This window comes from Tiliqua scincoides, chromosome 6 (genome assembly GCF_035046505.1).
Source record: "Tiliqua scincoides isolate rTilSci1 chromosome 6, rTilSci1.hap2, whole genome shotgun sequence".
In the NCBI taxonomy this organism is placed as follows: domain Eukaryota; kingdom Metazoa; phylum Chordata; class Lepidosauria; order Squamata; family Scincidae; genus Tiliqua; species Tiliqua scincoides.
Window position 1 is genome coordinate 10,848,919 of NC_089826.1, and position 16,821 is coordinate 10,865,739.

General features: G+C 45.6%; 1 protein-coding gene across 1 annotated transcript in view; it reads left to right on the forward strand.

Annotated features, from left to right (window-relative positions):
• GPAT3 (glycerol-3-phosphate acyltransferase 3) overlaps positions 1-15,966 on the forward strand; it is a 33,017-nt gene extending 17,051 nt beyond the window's left edge. The window contains exons 4-12 of the mRNA XM_066632006.1: positions 102-176; positions 3,985-4,074; positions 5,841-5,934; positions 6,993-7,108; positions 9,514-9,569; positions 11,501-11,586; positions 12,191-12,319; positions 13,271-13,350; positions 14,943-15,966. Of these exons, the coding sequence (XP_066488103.1) occupies positions 102-176; positions 3,985-4,074; positions 5,841-5,934; positions 6,993-7,108; positions 9,514-9,569; positions 11,501-11,586; positions 12,191-12,319; positions 13,271-13,350; positions 14,943-15,063 (847 nt within the window). The 3' untranslated portion in view covers positions 15,064-15,966. The remainder of the gene's footprint in view (positions 1-101; positions 177-3,984; positions 4,075-5,840; positions 5,935-6,992; positions 7,109-9,513; positions 9,570-11,500; positions 11,587-12,190; positions 12,320-13,270; positions 13,351-14,942) is intronic.
• Positions 15,967-16,821: the final 855 nt, after the last annotated feature.

The window sequence follows — 16,821 nt, forward strand, 5'->3', positions numbered from 1 at the left end:
AAGTAGAGGTGCTTCTTTTGCTGAACGTGATTTGATAGTTTCCAGGTGGAGCATCTTGTAATGGATGATAATTTGAACTTTCCCTCTTTTTTTCCTCCCAGTGTTACCTTGGCGACCATCGGGATCGTTTCCATGATTGTAGGTACCACGTTGGTGGGACAGCTGCCAAATGGAGAGTAAGTGAGTCTCTGTTGCATAAGCTTTTCAGAAAAAGATTGCAAAATGTGCAATCAAAGATTGACTCTACCTCGGGCACTCCTAGTACGTCAGTGAAGACGTTTGATGAGTCTGCAGAACGTGTCTTCCTGGAATGATTGGAATGTAGATACAATCAACCTGTATTGTTGATTGGAACAATACGGCCTGCAGGAACCCTCGGCCTGCAGCTTGCGCAAGAGGTCACACAGTTGGCCTTTGTGCTGAGAGTAGTTGCGTCGGGCCAGCGCAGGCTCCAGCAACTCTCTGGAGGGTCAGAGGCTCAGTGGAGACTGGCGGCTCCCCATGGGCCAGATTGGGGTTCCCCAAGGGCCACAAATGGCCCCCGGGCTGGGGTTTGGGCACCCCTGGTGTAGACAGTCTTCATTCTCTAGCGTTAACTCACTACAAACAAAACTATTCCTGGATGGTGGCACTACAGATTGTGGGAGGGGAGAATGGAATGAAAATTCCCCACTGTGTTTAAAAAAAGTGCACAGAAAACAGTCTATGGGCCTAGAAAAGTAGCTGTCAAGGAGAAGGCGTCTAGTTTAGTCTTCATATGGGTAGCTCTTCCTGTTTTCTCACAGGTGAGCAGTTTGATAATTGAGAAACTGCTCTACTCTTCAGATGTGTGTCTAGACAGTCTCTGAGCAAATCCGAGTCAATGAAGGACCAACCAAAACCAGCCCAGCTTGGGTGTGGGTGGTGGTGATTGATGGGTGGTTTCTTTCTCTCTTGACATTGCTGTGGACATGGCCAACCCTCAGATATTCATGGAGCCAAGCCCAGAAAAGGCCACACCTTGCTTGTAGTTGCATTTCTTGACCATTCTAGGCTGGGGAGAGACTTGGAGTTATGTGACCTGGTATATAGCCTTGCATGGATTTAAGTATTTGAGCTCTTTCCCAGCCATAGTTGATCAAGGTCTTGGCCTGAGCCAGAAGTTCATTTGGAGAAGTTCATTTTTCTTCCCCAATGCATTTGTGAGTGACTGGAGAGCTTTTAAATTGTTAAATTGAAATAAACCATGAAGTGGCAGCTCCTTGAACGGCTGAGAATGGCGAGACCTTGAAGCAGCTGACAAGCCGAGCTGAGTGATTCCACCTGCTCTTGGTGTGAGCAAGAAGCATCTTGGCTGCCCTCCATGTGAGAGATAGAGCTGCTTGTCAGCCTGTTTGGGAGACCTGGAGGCCAGAAGTGAGACCAAACCAGGAAGATCCATTCTGAAATGTTGTTGGTTCTTGAAAGACAGAACCTCTATGATTGTAAAAATCCCCTTGAGGGATTTAGAAATGCCTGCCTATGTAAACCGCCTTGAATAAAGTCAGAGGAGTAATCCGATGACCAGAAAGGTGGTATATAAATACCGAGTTATTATTATTATAGTTCCTCCCCACCTTTTGTCCTCAAAACAACCTTGTGAGGTAGGACAGGCTGAGAGATAGTGACTGGCCCAAGGCCACCTAGGAAGCTTCCTGGCTGAGCAGAGGTTTGAATCTGGATCTTCCAGGTCTAACTCCCAACTCCTGCACCAACTTGGTGTATCAGAGTAACTGGTGTGTTGCATCACTATGAAAAAATCTTGCTTATGAAAACTTGTGTTATGATACATTTCTTAGTTGCTTTTCTGACACTGTCAAGATCAGATTGGCTTTTTTGAGTTGGAGCCCAATCCTATCCAACTTTCCAGCGCTGGTGCCCCTGCAATGCAGCCCCAAGGTAAGGGAACAAATGTTCCCATACCTTAAAGAGGCCTCTGTGATTGCCTCCCCACCATAGGATGCAGTGCATACCCCATTGGCACAACTGCACTGGCACTGGAAAATTGGATAGGACTGGACACTCAGTATCAGAAATCCTTTTCAGGGTTATTGCCCTAAGATTTGAGTATTTGGGTTTATAATTCATGGAAAAGTGTGGTAGTAAATAACTAGTGGGAGAATTTCTCCTCCACTAGTGGTAGTTTAACAGCACTGATTGACTGTTGCCAGCACTTTCCACTAGACAGTAACTTTGTGACTAAGGTCATTGATGTTTTTCCTACTAGAGTGATAAGACAGCTTGGTGAACTTTCCCCCATTTATGTTGCAGTGTTGAGGATATTGCCTGCTCTTCCCCAAAGTGTCATGTCTCAATTCCCTCTCCTGGCCATGCCCCACTGATGTAAAACTAGTGGTTTGTCATGTTGCAAAAACATGGCTTTTATTAATTCAAGATCTAGAGCAGTCAAAGATGATCATTGCCCAGCCTGGTTTAGACTTTGTCGGTAGCATTCAGGTAAGTCATGAGTTGGCAGCAGAGCTGAGAACAGGATGACCTATTAAATTTGCCATGTGCCTGATGTAAAACCCAGTCTCCAAATGTGGGTGGTGTGAGGATCCATGTGCCAAGGCTCCAGTGTGTCACCTGGGGGCAGAGGCTAGCACAGGATACTTAAAACTATTGGTATGTGAATTTCCCTATGCTTTGACAGGGATAGGGCCTGAGGGATAGGGATAGCGCATGACTACAGACCAATCCTATCCACTGTTTGTGCCAGCAGAGCGCATGTTTTGCCGGAATAAACTGCTTTAAGCCATCACAAATGTGACTAGGTTAGTGCGTGGGGCCTGGCTGCCATCGCGTGCAGCTGCTGGGGCTTACCCCAAGGCAAAAGATCTAATATTTCCTTACCCCAAGCAGGCTTCTAGTGGCAGAAACTTCCCTGTTGGGATACAGCGGTAGCTGTGCTGCTGCCACTGCATCGTTGTGTGGGGAGCTACTTAGGATTGGACTGTCATCGCCTGCGTTCAAAGTATTGGTTAGCTACTCTGAACCAATATGTGAATTCCGTTTTTTGCCACCTCTTGTCTTGGATCTCCATCGCCTCTCTCTCAAGTTTCTGTTCTTTAATTTCTCTTCCCTTTAGACTTGTTTGTTGTCTGTTCTGCTTTCTTCTTTCTGCTGCCTTGTCTTAGGAGTCAAAGATCAAAGAGTCAAAGATTGTTTATTGTATTATCTTATTGTGATGGCTATTAGCTAAAACATCTAAAACATTTTGCTGCCTTGTCTTAGGGCTCCTTAGCATCTCTGCCTCTTGAGATCTGTTTCAGTCTTTGGCCAGTCTCTAAAGCAGCGATTTTTCAGTCTTTTTCATCTCATGGCACACTGACAAGGCCACTAAAATTGTCAAGGCACACCATCAGGCTTTTTACCATTGACAAGGCACACTATGCTGACAGTGGGGGGCTCACATCCCCACTAATATATGACCTTCCCCCAAATTCCAGTGGCACACCTGTAGACCACTTGCAGCACACCAGTGTGCCACAGCACAGTGGTTGAAAATGGCTGCTCTAAAGCTACTGTGAACTTTAATTTCTAACCAAACATGACCTCTTTCCATTCCCTTGCAGAAGCTGCACTGTAAATATTATCTGTCTCCTGATGAATTGGACAGTTCTGTGCCACCACACCCGTCTCAGCCAGTTGGTTTTGGAGGCTTCCCTGTCACAAATGCAACATTACACAATACCTACTAAATCACAGCACAATACCAGTGTACAGTAAAACCTCCTTGTCCTCCTTAATCTAATCTTGTAATGCTCAAAACCATACCTCGGCCTATTTTTAAAAAATGTGTGCTTGCCAGCTCCTCCCTGGCTTTCGAAGGTTGTGTTGTGTTGCGTAATCATGAGTGCTGTGACATATGGTCATGGGAAATAGTGCTGCACTTTCAATATTTTTGTGCTTTTCTCACAAACGTCAAGGCTAATTCTGCACCTGGATGCTCTTCTTCTTTCACAGAATGAAAGACAGGCTGAGTGACCTTGTCCATCTCACCTGCTCCCGGATCCTGGTCAGAGCTCTTTCAGGCACCATTTATTACCACAACAAGTGAGTGAGCACATGGAATTCTTCCAGTATAGTGGTTGGTTAGGCTTTCTTGTTTTGGAGCAGTGTAATGTGGGCACAGCAGTAAAGATTTAGGCCAGAGTTGTCCATCAAGCAGAATGAGATGGTGGAATGGGCTGTAGATTGCAGCAGCAGCAGACTTTTTAACATTCCCTTTAAAAAACATTCCATTAAAAAAAAAATCTCCTTGCAAGTAGAAAACCAGCACGGCGCAGGCTAAGCGTGCTTTTCCTTGATGTGCTTGCTCTTTTTACTTGAAAGGATAATTTTTTTTAATGCAAAGGAGCTTTTCAAAATGGCATCTTTCACATCAGTTATTTTCCTTTAGGATGTCCAGTGGTTATAAAGACAGGGCTGGAAATGTACTTAGCTCTGTGTTCCTCTCCAAGACTAGCAGAACCAGAATAAACCATGCGGAATGTGCACATTAAAAGCAAATTGGCATCACCTCATAGAATTAAACTCAGCTTTTCTTGTGCAAGGTGTGGGTCATGTTTTGTGACTGAAAGTCCAGCGCATACAAACCTTACTGATGTGCTCAGTGTTCATGGAAAAATAGGACTGAAAAGGGAGATTGGATGTGCTGGCAGCAACACTAAATTTCTAAGTGCCCCAGCAATCCTATCCCTTCAATTTTCCAGCCCCAGTTCTGGCACCTGTCCTGGTTTGTACATGACCTCTGCCACATTCCTTCTTGGAGGTGGTGCATTTGTTCAGCTACACTTTTTCCCCACAAGTGATAATAATAATAATAATAAAAATAATAAATAAATAAACTTTATTTCTATCCCGCCCTTCTCCCTAAAGGGACCCAGGGCAACCATAGATTGGGAGCTTCCCAGTGATGCCCAATCTATGTGGTTGTTATGATCCAAATGTGGGACACCTAGTGGAATGTGGGTACTCCCACAATTGAGTGTGGTGCATCTCCTTGCTAGCCCACTCCATACCATGGAGGAGGAGGCCTGGCCCACTCCACACTGTGTCCTAGAAAGGAATGTATGAAAAAGGATCCTGTAATGTTTGGTGGTATACAAGTAATTAATGAAAAGCTTCCAGCTTTGCAAATCTGGGCATATCTTGGGTGGAAAAACTTCCTGCAATTACTTTGTCAAATTCTGAGACTTCAAATGCATGTGAAGATGTCTTATGCTGACAGAGCATTGGGATGGTCTTCTCTGAGCTGACCGCTGGTATGGTCTCTGGCTGGCAGTGCTCTACAGGGTTTCAGCTATGGTTCTTTCCCAACCTATTTGTGGATGCCAAGAACTGAACTCGGGATCTTCTGCACTGTCGCTGAGCTTCAGTTTCATTTCCTCTGTGATGAAGCACTGTCACATGTACTTATAGCTCTTCGTTCTGATTATCTCATGTGAAAATGTGGCAGGTTTGTGGGCTCCTCAAATTATATCGGATGCGAGCTTAGTGTTTTGACCATCTCTATTTTGCTGCTCATGTTTTGCTATTGGATTGCATTCTTATCTTGTGAAGCAGTTTTAACACTGATTATTTTGCTAGATTGCGATAACTGTTTGGTGGGTGCTGCTTTTAAGGGCTGACTGCGGTCGAGGATTGCCGCTTAGAGACATGAAACATAAACAATGAACGAATTGTTTTGGAGATGGCAAAAGCTCAACAAAGCATTGTTGCAGGGGAATGTTTGTGTAGCTTGTTGGACATGGAAGAAATTGTAGCACTGGTGGTGGTGATGCTATATGTTGTGAATAACTTGTGTTTTCTCACTGCAGGGAGAACAGACCTCGAAAAGGAGGCATTTGTGTTGCCAACCACACATCTCCGATAGATGTCATAATCTTGACGAATGATGGCTGCTACGCAATGGTATGTTGAAGAGAAAGCAGAGGTTTCACAACAAGGAACGCAGCAGGGCCACTTTTTGTTGGATTTTTTCCAACCCCCCCCCATCTTTAAAAAATGCATCCTGCGCCTTAGTTGCTTATCATTTTCTAATACCTGGTGCAATCTCTGGTGCTGAGCTAGGCTTCCCTAGGGGCAGTGAGTGCCAGTCTGCACTGGGCCTCAGCACCAAGAAGATGACACTGGGTAAGTGTTCCTTACCCCGAGGGGATTCTGGTGCCTGCCCCAGTTCCATAGATTGCAACCACAACCATTTTGGTGCCACTGCGCTTCCAGTGACAGAGCAGTTTAGGATTGGACCCTGAAGTTGTGCGTGTATTGCGGATGAAGAAACCGGGTCTCTGAGAACCTAGTGGATCGATTCAGAGGCTCTTTCTTACTTGTGCCGAAGGTGGCGGTGGCCAGGAAAACTTCTTTGAATTCTCACTCCCTAAATAAACCAGACAGTCTGTTCAGGGCAATATGGGGAGGTGCACACTGACTGACATCCCAGCTGAAAGGGGGCGCTGATGAACTTAACAGCCTGCTCACTGTTTTGACATTCTAGTCGGTCTTATTCTCCTACTGTATCTCATGTTCTTGAGCACATGGCAAAGTTATGCTTGGCGAGGCTTGAATGGTCTCCAGTCAGGTCTGTGCAGTCGGCCTCCTTAGGGATATTTCAGGCTTCTTCCCCAATTTCATGTAAAACCCTCCAGTCATTAAGCCGTTTGTTTGTGAAGTTATAAGGAACTGTGCATAAGCAATTGCTTGTTAGGCAGCAATATAATTAAATACTGTAACTTTAAATGTATTGAGATACCTGGGTTTCTGTTCCAGCTAGGCTGCAGTAATTCTCTACCCTTCTAAATTTTTAAAATATCAAGTTTTACATATGCATGCTGTTTTTTTTCTAACTCTACAACCCCCCAAACTCCATACAGAATCAGACTTAAATTAGGACTAATGGTATGAAAGGGAAGTATGTCACAGGAACTCTTACTGATTTTGTTTTGTCTTTTTTTGGGGGGGGGGACTTGCAGGTTGGCCAGTCTCATGGGGGGCTAATGGGTGTTATTCAGAGGGCCACCGTCAAGGCTTGTCCACATGTCTGGTTTGAACGCTCTGAAATGAAAGATCGGCAAATAGTGACAAAAAGGTATATTATCTTTTTTAACACCCCATTCTTAGAGGTCAATTAGTCTGCGTGCTCCAATACTGAAATGTATTTATTGTAGTGGAGTGCCATCGGTGTTTACACACTTTTGACAACCACTCCCTGACATCTGCCAAGATGGTGGAGGCTAACCGACCCAGTTTCTGAGGAACAGGGATTTGATACCAAGTGCTTCCCCTCTAGTCTGAACATTCTTGTCATTGTAATGCATGATAATGAACATCCATTAGTCACAAAATGTAAATAGAGGCTTTTAATCTGCATTCTTTATCTGTTCCTATCTGATGCATGATGGGAGTGGGGTCTCCAAGATTGTGCATGTAGTTAAAAATTAGGCATTGTGCCTTTTAGTTAGAGAAGCCTGGGGCGGGCGGGCAGTGAACTTAATTTCTGCTGTGTTTCATGGGGATATTCCTCAGAATCACCTGTATTTCTGTTTCTGTGCTATTCTTCCATATAAACCAGGACACAGACCCATGCTATTTATTTTTCACATTTGTATACTGTCCTTCCTCTAAGGAGCTCAGGGTTATACACATGGTTCCTTCTCTCCTTTTGTCCTAGCAGCAGTGCTGTGTGGTATGTTAGGCTGAGAGATAGTGACTTGCCCAGGGTCACTCAGGAAGCTTCCTGGCTGAGCAACGATTTGAACCTGGATCTTTCAGGTCTAACTCTCAAACTGTGGGTTGCGACCCAGTGTATGATGGGCTGTGACACAATGCTCAAATCTGCCCTCAAAGCTTATTGGAGTCCTTGGAGGCTGCTTCCAGCTTGCATAGGGCTGCAACCCACTCCATTGACCCTTCAGGCCTCAGAATGCCTCTCACGAGAAGCTACTTCTGGTTTGCAGAAGCTACTGTCAGTTTGCTTCTAATAATAACTTTATTTTTACCCGCCTTTCTCCCCGAAGGGACTCAAGGCGGCTTACAACAGGTTAAAACAGATTAAAAACATAATTTAAAAACAGATAAAAAGCATATTAACACATATGAAAACAGCAATCAGATAAAAAGTAGTAAAAAGGTAAAAGAGCATAGAGCAGCAAGTCATAAAAGAATCAGGCCTGTAAAAAATAAAATGTTGAAAAGATGTTAAAAAGGCTGAGAACACAGAAGGCTTGTTTAAACAGAAGGGTCTTCAGGCCTCGCCGAAAAGTCTCAAGAGAGAGAGCCATTCTTAAGTCAAGGGGAAGGGAATTCCATGGCGTTGGTGCCACTACTGAGAAGGTCCTATTTCTAGCTGCCGTCCCACATCTCCCTAGGCGGCGGCACTTGTAAAAAGGCCTTCTCTGATGACCTAAGAGGACGAGCTGGATTGTACGGGAGTAGGCGATCTCTAAGATACCCTGGCCCAGAGCAGTATAGGGCTTTAAATTTCAAAACCAGCACCTTGAATTGGTCCCAGAAACGAATGGGCAGCCAATGTAGCCGCTGGAAAAGCAGACTGACAGAGTCAAACCGCCTACCTCCAGTAACCACACGGGCTGCCGCATTCTGCACTAGTTGCAGTTTCCGAACCGTCTTCAAGGGCAGCCCCACATAGAGCGTGTTACAATAATCTAACCTCGATGTCACCGTGGCATGGATCACCGTGGCCAGGTCTGCACGATCCAAGTACAGCCGCAGCTGGCACACCAGCTGAAGCTGAGCGAAGGCCCCCCCTAGCCACAGCTGCCACCTGGGAATCCAGGAGCAGCTGCGAGTCCAGGTGGGCCCCCAAGCTGCAGACATGCTCTTTCAGGGAGACTTGACTTATGATTTATGTTGAGTCCAATAGGCATTCTGAGGCCCACAGAGGCCAATGGAGTGGGTTTCAGGTCCGTGTGGCCTGGAAGTAGCCTCTGGGGACACCAAGTAAGGTCTGGGGGGGGGGCAGATTTGAGCATGGCATTTCAACTTGCCACAAAGCATAAAATGGGTTGTGTTGCTCAAAAGTTTGGAAACCACTGCACAACACAACCATCGCTCTTTACACTAGCCAACTGCAAAGTTTCTCCCTTTGAAAGAGAAGGAACTATTTTAACTTGCTTTGACAACCTTGCTAAATACTGTGCTCATTTAAAAAAAAATGCATGGTGGTTTTGCTATGTAACCTTGGAATAGGTTTTGAAGCAGACCTTGAACTCTCCTTTGCTCTGGTCTCTCCTTGCCAAGCTCGGAAACGGCGCTTTGACTCTTGGGACGGTGGAGCTCCTTGCCTGAAAAGATCCAGAATTCTCCTTGCTGTCCTAGAAAGGCATACCTTGTGGTTTAAGAACCCTCCTGCTGACTGGCTTAATATATGCTGACTGTATATAGATTAGTATAATCCTATTGGAGATGACCTGATTCTGAGAGATGCTTTTGTACAGAAGCAATAGTTGAAATACTCTTCCTTTTTCCTTTTAGGCTGAGGGAGCATGTTGCAGATAAAAACAAATTGCCCATTTTGATATTTCCAGAAGGTAACAAATAAGATTCTTATTCCCTTCCTTACTTTGCATTATTTATTATTATTGTCTTCAAAAATCCCTTTGCAAACAGAGTTCTTATATTCATGTTGTCAAAATCCTACTGAGGTGTATTAAAAGTGTGCCACACAATCCTTCAGTCGGGCATAATGGAAGTCCCATGGAGTTCATTAGGAATTCATGCTTTGTCATTGTGTCTAGGGCAAGCATACCTATAATGCACAATTTAATTTGCAGAGGTCACTGCCACTGGATGCGGTGATGACCAGTAGCTTAGCTGGCTTCAAATGGGGATTAGACATATTCATGCCACTAGCTAGGTGAAACCTTCATGGTTGGAGACAGGGCAGGGCCACTGCTGATTCAGACTGAGCGTGTCTCATTGGACTGTGAGTTGGAGGAGGTAGTAACTGACATGGGGTGCCTGTCTGCCCACTATCCCTTAAGCAGCCAAGTGAGCCAGGTCTCTTGTTATCTGGTGTGCTCCCTGGGGCATTTGGTGGGCCACTGTGAGATACAGGAAGCTGGACTAGATGGGCCTGTGGCCTGATCCAGTGGGGCTGTTCTTATGTTCTTAACTACAATTCCCAGGAAGCCTTGCAGGTCTCTTGTTATCTGGTGTGCTCCCTGGGGCATTTGGTGGGCCACTGTGAGATACAGGAAGCTGGACTAGATGGGCCTATGGCCTGATCCATTGGGGCTGTTTTTATGTTCTTATGTTCTTAGGAGATTGAGAGAGGGAGCTTCATTTCAGTGGTGTTACTGGTCACTGCCCTGCCCAGGGCTCACCTCCAGGGGTGCTGCTCCCCACCTGGAGGTGCTTATCTCCCCCCTTCCAGGCATTCTGAGCTGGGGAAGACATGCACGGTCTTCCTGGCCCTCCGAAGGCCTTGTAAGACCTTTGTAGGCCGAAAATGGACACTTCCAGTTTTTGGCTGAAATGGCCAGGAAGAGGGTCATGTAAGAAATGTTGTCTGTGTGTGGAGGAGCTGCCCCACCCACAGTCACCCCACACACAGTCTGAAGTCATACCTGCCTTGTCCCAGGCTGATCACCTTGGTGAGGACTAGAGAGGCAGGAGGAGAATGCAACATACCCATATGCCCCTAACTGAAGTGGCATTTGCCAGCCCCTGTGGTGGCTTACAGCCCAATCCTAGCCACACTTTCCTGGAAGTAAGCCCCACTGACTCTAAGGGGACTTACTTCTGAGTAGACATGCATAGGATGGGGCTGCCTGTTGCTTGCTTAACACGTTATTCCCATAGAAATTGGACCGCATGGCATTCCTTGCAACCCCTTATTGAGCACACACACCCCTACAAGTTTAGATCATGGCTTGAGTTGAGAGAGACTCCCGCATGCCTGCAAAATAATTTCACTGTGGCTGAGCAAAACTTGGGGAACCTCTCTACTTCCTCCATGAGGGGTAGTCTGCAAGCAAGCAGCTAGAATCCTGAGGTGGTGGTGAGCTGTAGCAATGCAAGTGGGAGTTGTGTCCCATGGGGGGGAGGGGGGAAAGAACACTTTCCAGAAATAGGAAACTTCTACAGCAGACAGTACTGAGATAGAAACTTGATGTGTCAGTGTTTTGTGCAGGAGTCTTACGTAAGGTAGTATTCAGAAAGTTATTACCCCACATACAGTGGTACAGTCCATTCAACCATCATCTTTCCACCCCATTCTAACCCCTTTTCAGGGGTTCTTTCCATGTGCTGACTGAATGTGTGGAAAAGGACAGTACCTGCCAGCCCTTTGTTCAATGTCGGCCAGTTAGGTGTGAGGCTCAGATCATCCAGGGATATGTAGGCAGTTCATACAAGCTTGGCCTTTGGTATTCTCCTACTGCAACCTTGGTAGCCAGTTGATTAAATGGCATGTTTACTATTGGGTGTCTTTTTACTGATCACTTATCTTTCTGATTAGGCACTTGTATAAACAACACCTCGGTGATGATGTTTAAAAAGGGAAGCTTTGAAATCGGTGGGACCATCTATCCAGTGGCTATCAAGGTAAAAGATCAGAAAGTTTTTCTTTGGTACAGTGGCATGCTGCCAATATGTTGAAGCACTCAAATTTAAGCTGATGGCTGTGGTATCCAAAAGGATTGGAGAGGTAAGAAGAAAAGGAGCAAAATTCAGGTACTGATTTTGTCTTCCCCAAATGCTCTCATGGGAGAACTTCCTACCCAGTCCCGTTTTTAACCTGGATTGAAGTTGGAGACGTGCTACGGGCATGTGAAAAATGTATCGGTTCCCAGGGAGCCCACCTGATTGGAAAGAGGCTAACCCAAAGCAGGGGCTGGTAGAGAGATGTAATGGGCAGCCCCTTCTACCTGGCATCAAGGATGTTTGATCCGGTTGCACCAAGTGCAAAGATGCAAGCGGAATGCTTGCCCCAGTAAAAGTGTGGCAAGCCAGAGCAGGCAAGCATGGAGAGGTGCGGCTACAGCCTCCTTTGTTGGTTCGGTGCTACAGGAACCTTTGGTTATTAATTGTCATGGCACACACTTAGGGGATGAATTGCTTTGTCACATCTTGGTATATGTGGCTTCTTTGCATGTTGCCTTTGGGCATGAGTTACAGTGACGCTGAGCACTGTCGTCTTGTCTTGTAGTACGATCCACAATTTGGAGATGCCTTTTGGAACAGCAGTAAGCATGGCATCGTGAGCTACCTCCTGCGAATAATGACCAGCTGGGCGATTGTGTGCCACGTGTGGTATATGCCGCCGGTGACAAAAGAGGTATTGTCCTTTTGCACTGTTGAGGGGGCTGGATCGGACATCGCAGTGTAAGGACAAACTTGGGCTTTTGTCTTTGGGTGCCGGATCTTCCCCTCCACCTTTTCTGAGGGCATACACCATTTTGAAAGCCAACAACCAAAAATCCTCCTTGGCGCCCAAGCGGATCTGCCACTTGAAATGGTAGCTGATCAGCTACCATCCTAGCATGGGCGTACCAGGCTCCATGGCGCCAGTAGCATAGCTTGGGGGTGGTGTGGTGCAGTAAATACTGCAGGCACTGCAACATTCTATCTAAGGGGCCCCTCCCACTCAAGGTGATTGCCATTCAGGGCAGCAACAGCAACACAGAGGTACGTGTTGGCTATGCTACTACCTGGCACCAGACAGCGCGCTCATAAAATTCACCCCCCTGTGTGTTTTGGCATGTACCGGCTACTGTTGCCAGTTGTCGACAGGGGGGATGGGGAGGAACTGGGGACAAGATCCCCCAGTAGGGCAGCGGCAGTGAACCTCCTCCACCTGTGCTTCCATAAGATCACTTGAGGGAGACCCCCAGCGCACTCGCCTGCCCCTCTAGCCCTTTTCTCCTTGGCTTCAGTTTGCTGCTGTTTTGAAGCAGAGCGAGCTGAAACAATGACATTGCAAGAAGGGAAGTGTCCCACTTTTTGGAAGCAGGATAGTGTTTTTTCCAAACATCTTGTTCAAATTGCTTGCTGCTCTATTTCAAAAGAGCAGAATGAAGAAGGTAAGTGGAGCAAGATGAGGTTGCTGTGAAGGTAACTGTTAGGTATTGGATGTAATCAGTGCCCATTCGCTGCACAAGGTAGCTTGCTTCATGTCTGGGCCGGCACTACTGATCCTCAATCCTTTGTCTTAGAGGTTTACAGTTGATTTCCTTATTGCTTTTATGGGTTGCAGTTAATCAGGTTTTAATTGTTGACCCTTCTGCAGGAAGGAGAAGATGCTGTGCAGTTTGCTAACAGGGTGAAGTCGGCCATTGCTCGCCAAGGAGGACTTACTGAACTGTCCTGGTGAGAGAGCGAATGACTCCTGTAACTGAATGTCTTTCCTGCAAACCACTGTCCCTGATTGACTAGCTAGAATTGTTTTGTAAATACTGACTTGAAAGCCAGGCTTCAACAGGCCTGTCTTTGCTTCAAAGCCCTTCCTTGTCTCTGAAATACAGAGCTAATTGTGTGGATGGAGGAGTACTTCTTGTACTGGAGACTGTGAATGAGGCACTCGTCCCTAAGGGGAGAGCTGGCCAATGTACACACTGCCATTCACTTGTGTACATTTGTTCCAGTATTACTCAGATCAAGCATATAGTGACTGGGTAGTTTACCTGACTGCACAATCTCTACACCTTTACGTGCATGCATGTGTTCACTGATATTTGTTTTTATGGGTTCTGCTAATGTGTTTTTATCTGTTTGTGAAATTATGTTTTATATGTTAGCTGCCCTGGGTCCCTTTGGGGAGAAGGGCGGGATAGAAATAAAGTTTTATTATTATTATTAATATTATTATTATTATTATTAATAATAATAATAATAATAATAATAATAATAATAATAATAATGCTAAGATTGACTCATTTGTCAGCCATTAATTCCCCCTTCCCCCGGTAACTTCTCATGGAGCCTTGAGAACAGGAGTAGAAGTATGTTGCCCATTCAAAGATTGCATGTGGTGGTCTCCCTTGGAATTGGCACTGTGACCTAACCTAACCAGACTACATAATGTAATGAAATCCTCAGATTCATTACAAGGTCCCAATATGGCTAGGAGTACGTTTCCAGGAAAAAGACCAAAACAAGGCACTGTAGCAGTATCCAGCTGAGAAACTGAGCTGGTGATTAACCTCTTTTATTTTTTGTGGGGTTGGGGGGGGTGGAGAGATTTGGTACCTCTTGAACTCCAATCACACCTTCATTTGAGCTCCATGTAGCAATATTTGTATTGCAAAATCACTTCTAATGAGGGTTCAGAACACCATCTATGTACACTGAGGCTATATAGCCATCCTGGCAGTTGTACTGGTGCTCCAAGACTTGGCTCATAATGAAGCAGTGCATCCCACCTTCCCCCTTCCCCCAGATTTGGATAGTGGATTAGAGTGCTGTATTACCAAATAGCTAATGCAATTCACATAAATCCCAAAGCATCAGAGGAGTAACATATGGCCAGGTGCAGTCAGTGGGCTAGCAAGAGGGGACGCAAAGAACTAAGTTTAACAGGAAGCATCACCGAAGTGTGCAAGCAGCCGCGCCTTCCCTTTGGAGCCAGGTGTTCACCTCCATTTTGTTCCCCCAGCCCGGAATGGCTCCTAGAGGGAGGGGCCGCTTGCATGCTACAGTGAGGCTCCCTGCAAAACTTAGTGCTTTGCACCCCCTCTAATTAACCACTTGGGTGGGCCCATCTCTGCTGTCCAAGAGTTGGAGAAACTGGTATACTACAGGGTGAGGATGGCCTTGGTTAAATGTGCTTCAGGCAGCTTAAAGATTAGCACTTGTTCTTGGGGTGGGATGGTTTAAGTTCCAAGCATTTGCAATGAGTGACTGTTCTTGCTACTGATGAAACAGTGTAATTTCTGTTTACTTCTTTCCCATGTTCCTTTAAGGGATGGAGGTTTGAAAAGAGCCAAAGTGAAGGACACTTTCAAGGAGGAGGAGCAGAAAAACTACAGCAAGATGATAATAGGAAATGGAACATCCTCCAGTGCATCGACAGATTTGGACTGAGCTTGCTGGTGATTCTTCAAGCCTCATTGCTTGTAGGCAAGTGTGGAATTCTTTCTTTTTTCTCCATTAGAAAAAACAATAAAACACCCAAGTGCAGGTGGTGAAGAACCCTGCTTCGTTTTCCTAAGCTGTGGCTTGTAGGTTGTGCTGCTTGTCCATCAGTGAATTCCAGCTCTTGAGGTCTGGAAAAGAGAAATGGATTGAAGCTCACGGAAGGAGTGGAGGATGCCTGTCCTATAAAATTAGGCTGCAGCTTTGCCCAGGCAGAATGTACATAATAATAAAATCAAGTCAAGTTGTTGTTTGTGCAAATAATGGTTGTCCAAGTGGTCATGACATGTTTGAGCAAATCCTCCTCCTGCGGTCACTTGGATAGGCTGCTGTGTGTAGATGGTCTGACATTTCTGGGATCGTGTTGATGAGTGTATTTTGTGAGTGATTTTTTGGGGGAGACATTTGTTTGGGGGAATAAAATACTTGGAGCATTATGTACTGAATGTATGAAAAGGGAGAGCTGATGAATGGCATCTTTGGCAGTTTCCACAAGGCACTGAAATGGGGTGCAGACTTCTGTGTTTGCATTTCATAGAAACCAGGCCCATCTCTTAAGAGAGGCCTTCTGGTAAGCAGTGGGCTAGAGTTTTGTGTGTAGCAATGTAGGTTTTTATTTTTCTTTTTTGCCCAGTTGCACAAGGGGAAGTCTTTTAAAAATCTAGCCTTGCTGATGTCCCCCCCCCCCCATAACACTATAGAAGTTAGATAGAAAAAATATTGGAAGAAAATAATACCATGCACTCCTCTCATGGACTTTTTGGCAACAACTTTTATGTATATCTGTCATTTACTGTATGAGAAATGTCATGTTGCCTTACTGTAAATGAAAAATAAATTCTATATTTCTAATGTGTGGTGGCTTTCTCTTTACCTCCTTGGGCCTGCACTCTAAAGAAAAAAAGCAATAGGGGCCAAGGTTAACCCATAACCCAACAGCATAACACAAATTATGCTGTTCCTTGCTTTTTCTGCTAGTCAACGGAGAGGCAAGAAATTGTCCAGAGCAATACATACATAGGTAGTTATATGGCATTCAAGGTGGTTTACATGGACAGGCTAGTCTAAACCAGCATTTTTTCAACGGGGTTTTTACATTGTTCTGTGAAAATTCACAGACCACTCAGATGTAAGCTTGCTGGATCAGGCCAAAGGCCTATCCAGTTACCTGGTCCACACAGTGGCCAATGAGAGATGTCTGGGAAGTCCGTAAGCAGAAGTTGGAGGCATACCTTTCTCCTACTGTGGCTGAGGCCTCATGAATCTGAAGATGGCATTTAACTCTCATGACAAGGAGTCATGAGAGACCACAGTGTGCCTTTAGTATTTATGGCAGATCTGTCGCCATAGGGAGGGAGACATGGTGGGTGGGCCAGCTCCAGTTGTGTCTCTGGATCCACTGTTGGCCTCCCCTCAAGGCGTGGTATGTAGGGCAATGTACCCCCTGCCCCCTTGTAGCTATACTGCTGCCTTCTCTTCCCTTGGCTTAGGAGAAACCTTGATACAGGGTTTCACTAAGCTGCCAGCTCTAGAAACCCTTGTGAACAAACCAATTAAATTACCAACATTTGTGTAGAGGTTGAATTCCATAGTCAGGGTTCAACTGAAAAGGCACACAAAAGCTTGGTTTAATTCATTCTGAGCTGCAAAAGGCCAGTTGCCTGTAGCACAGAGTGACTTTGGAATGTTAACTGTGGTATGAAACTG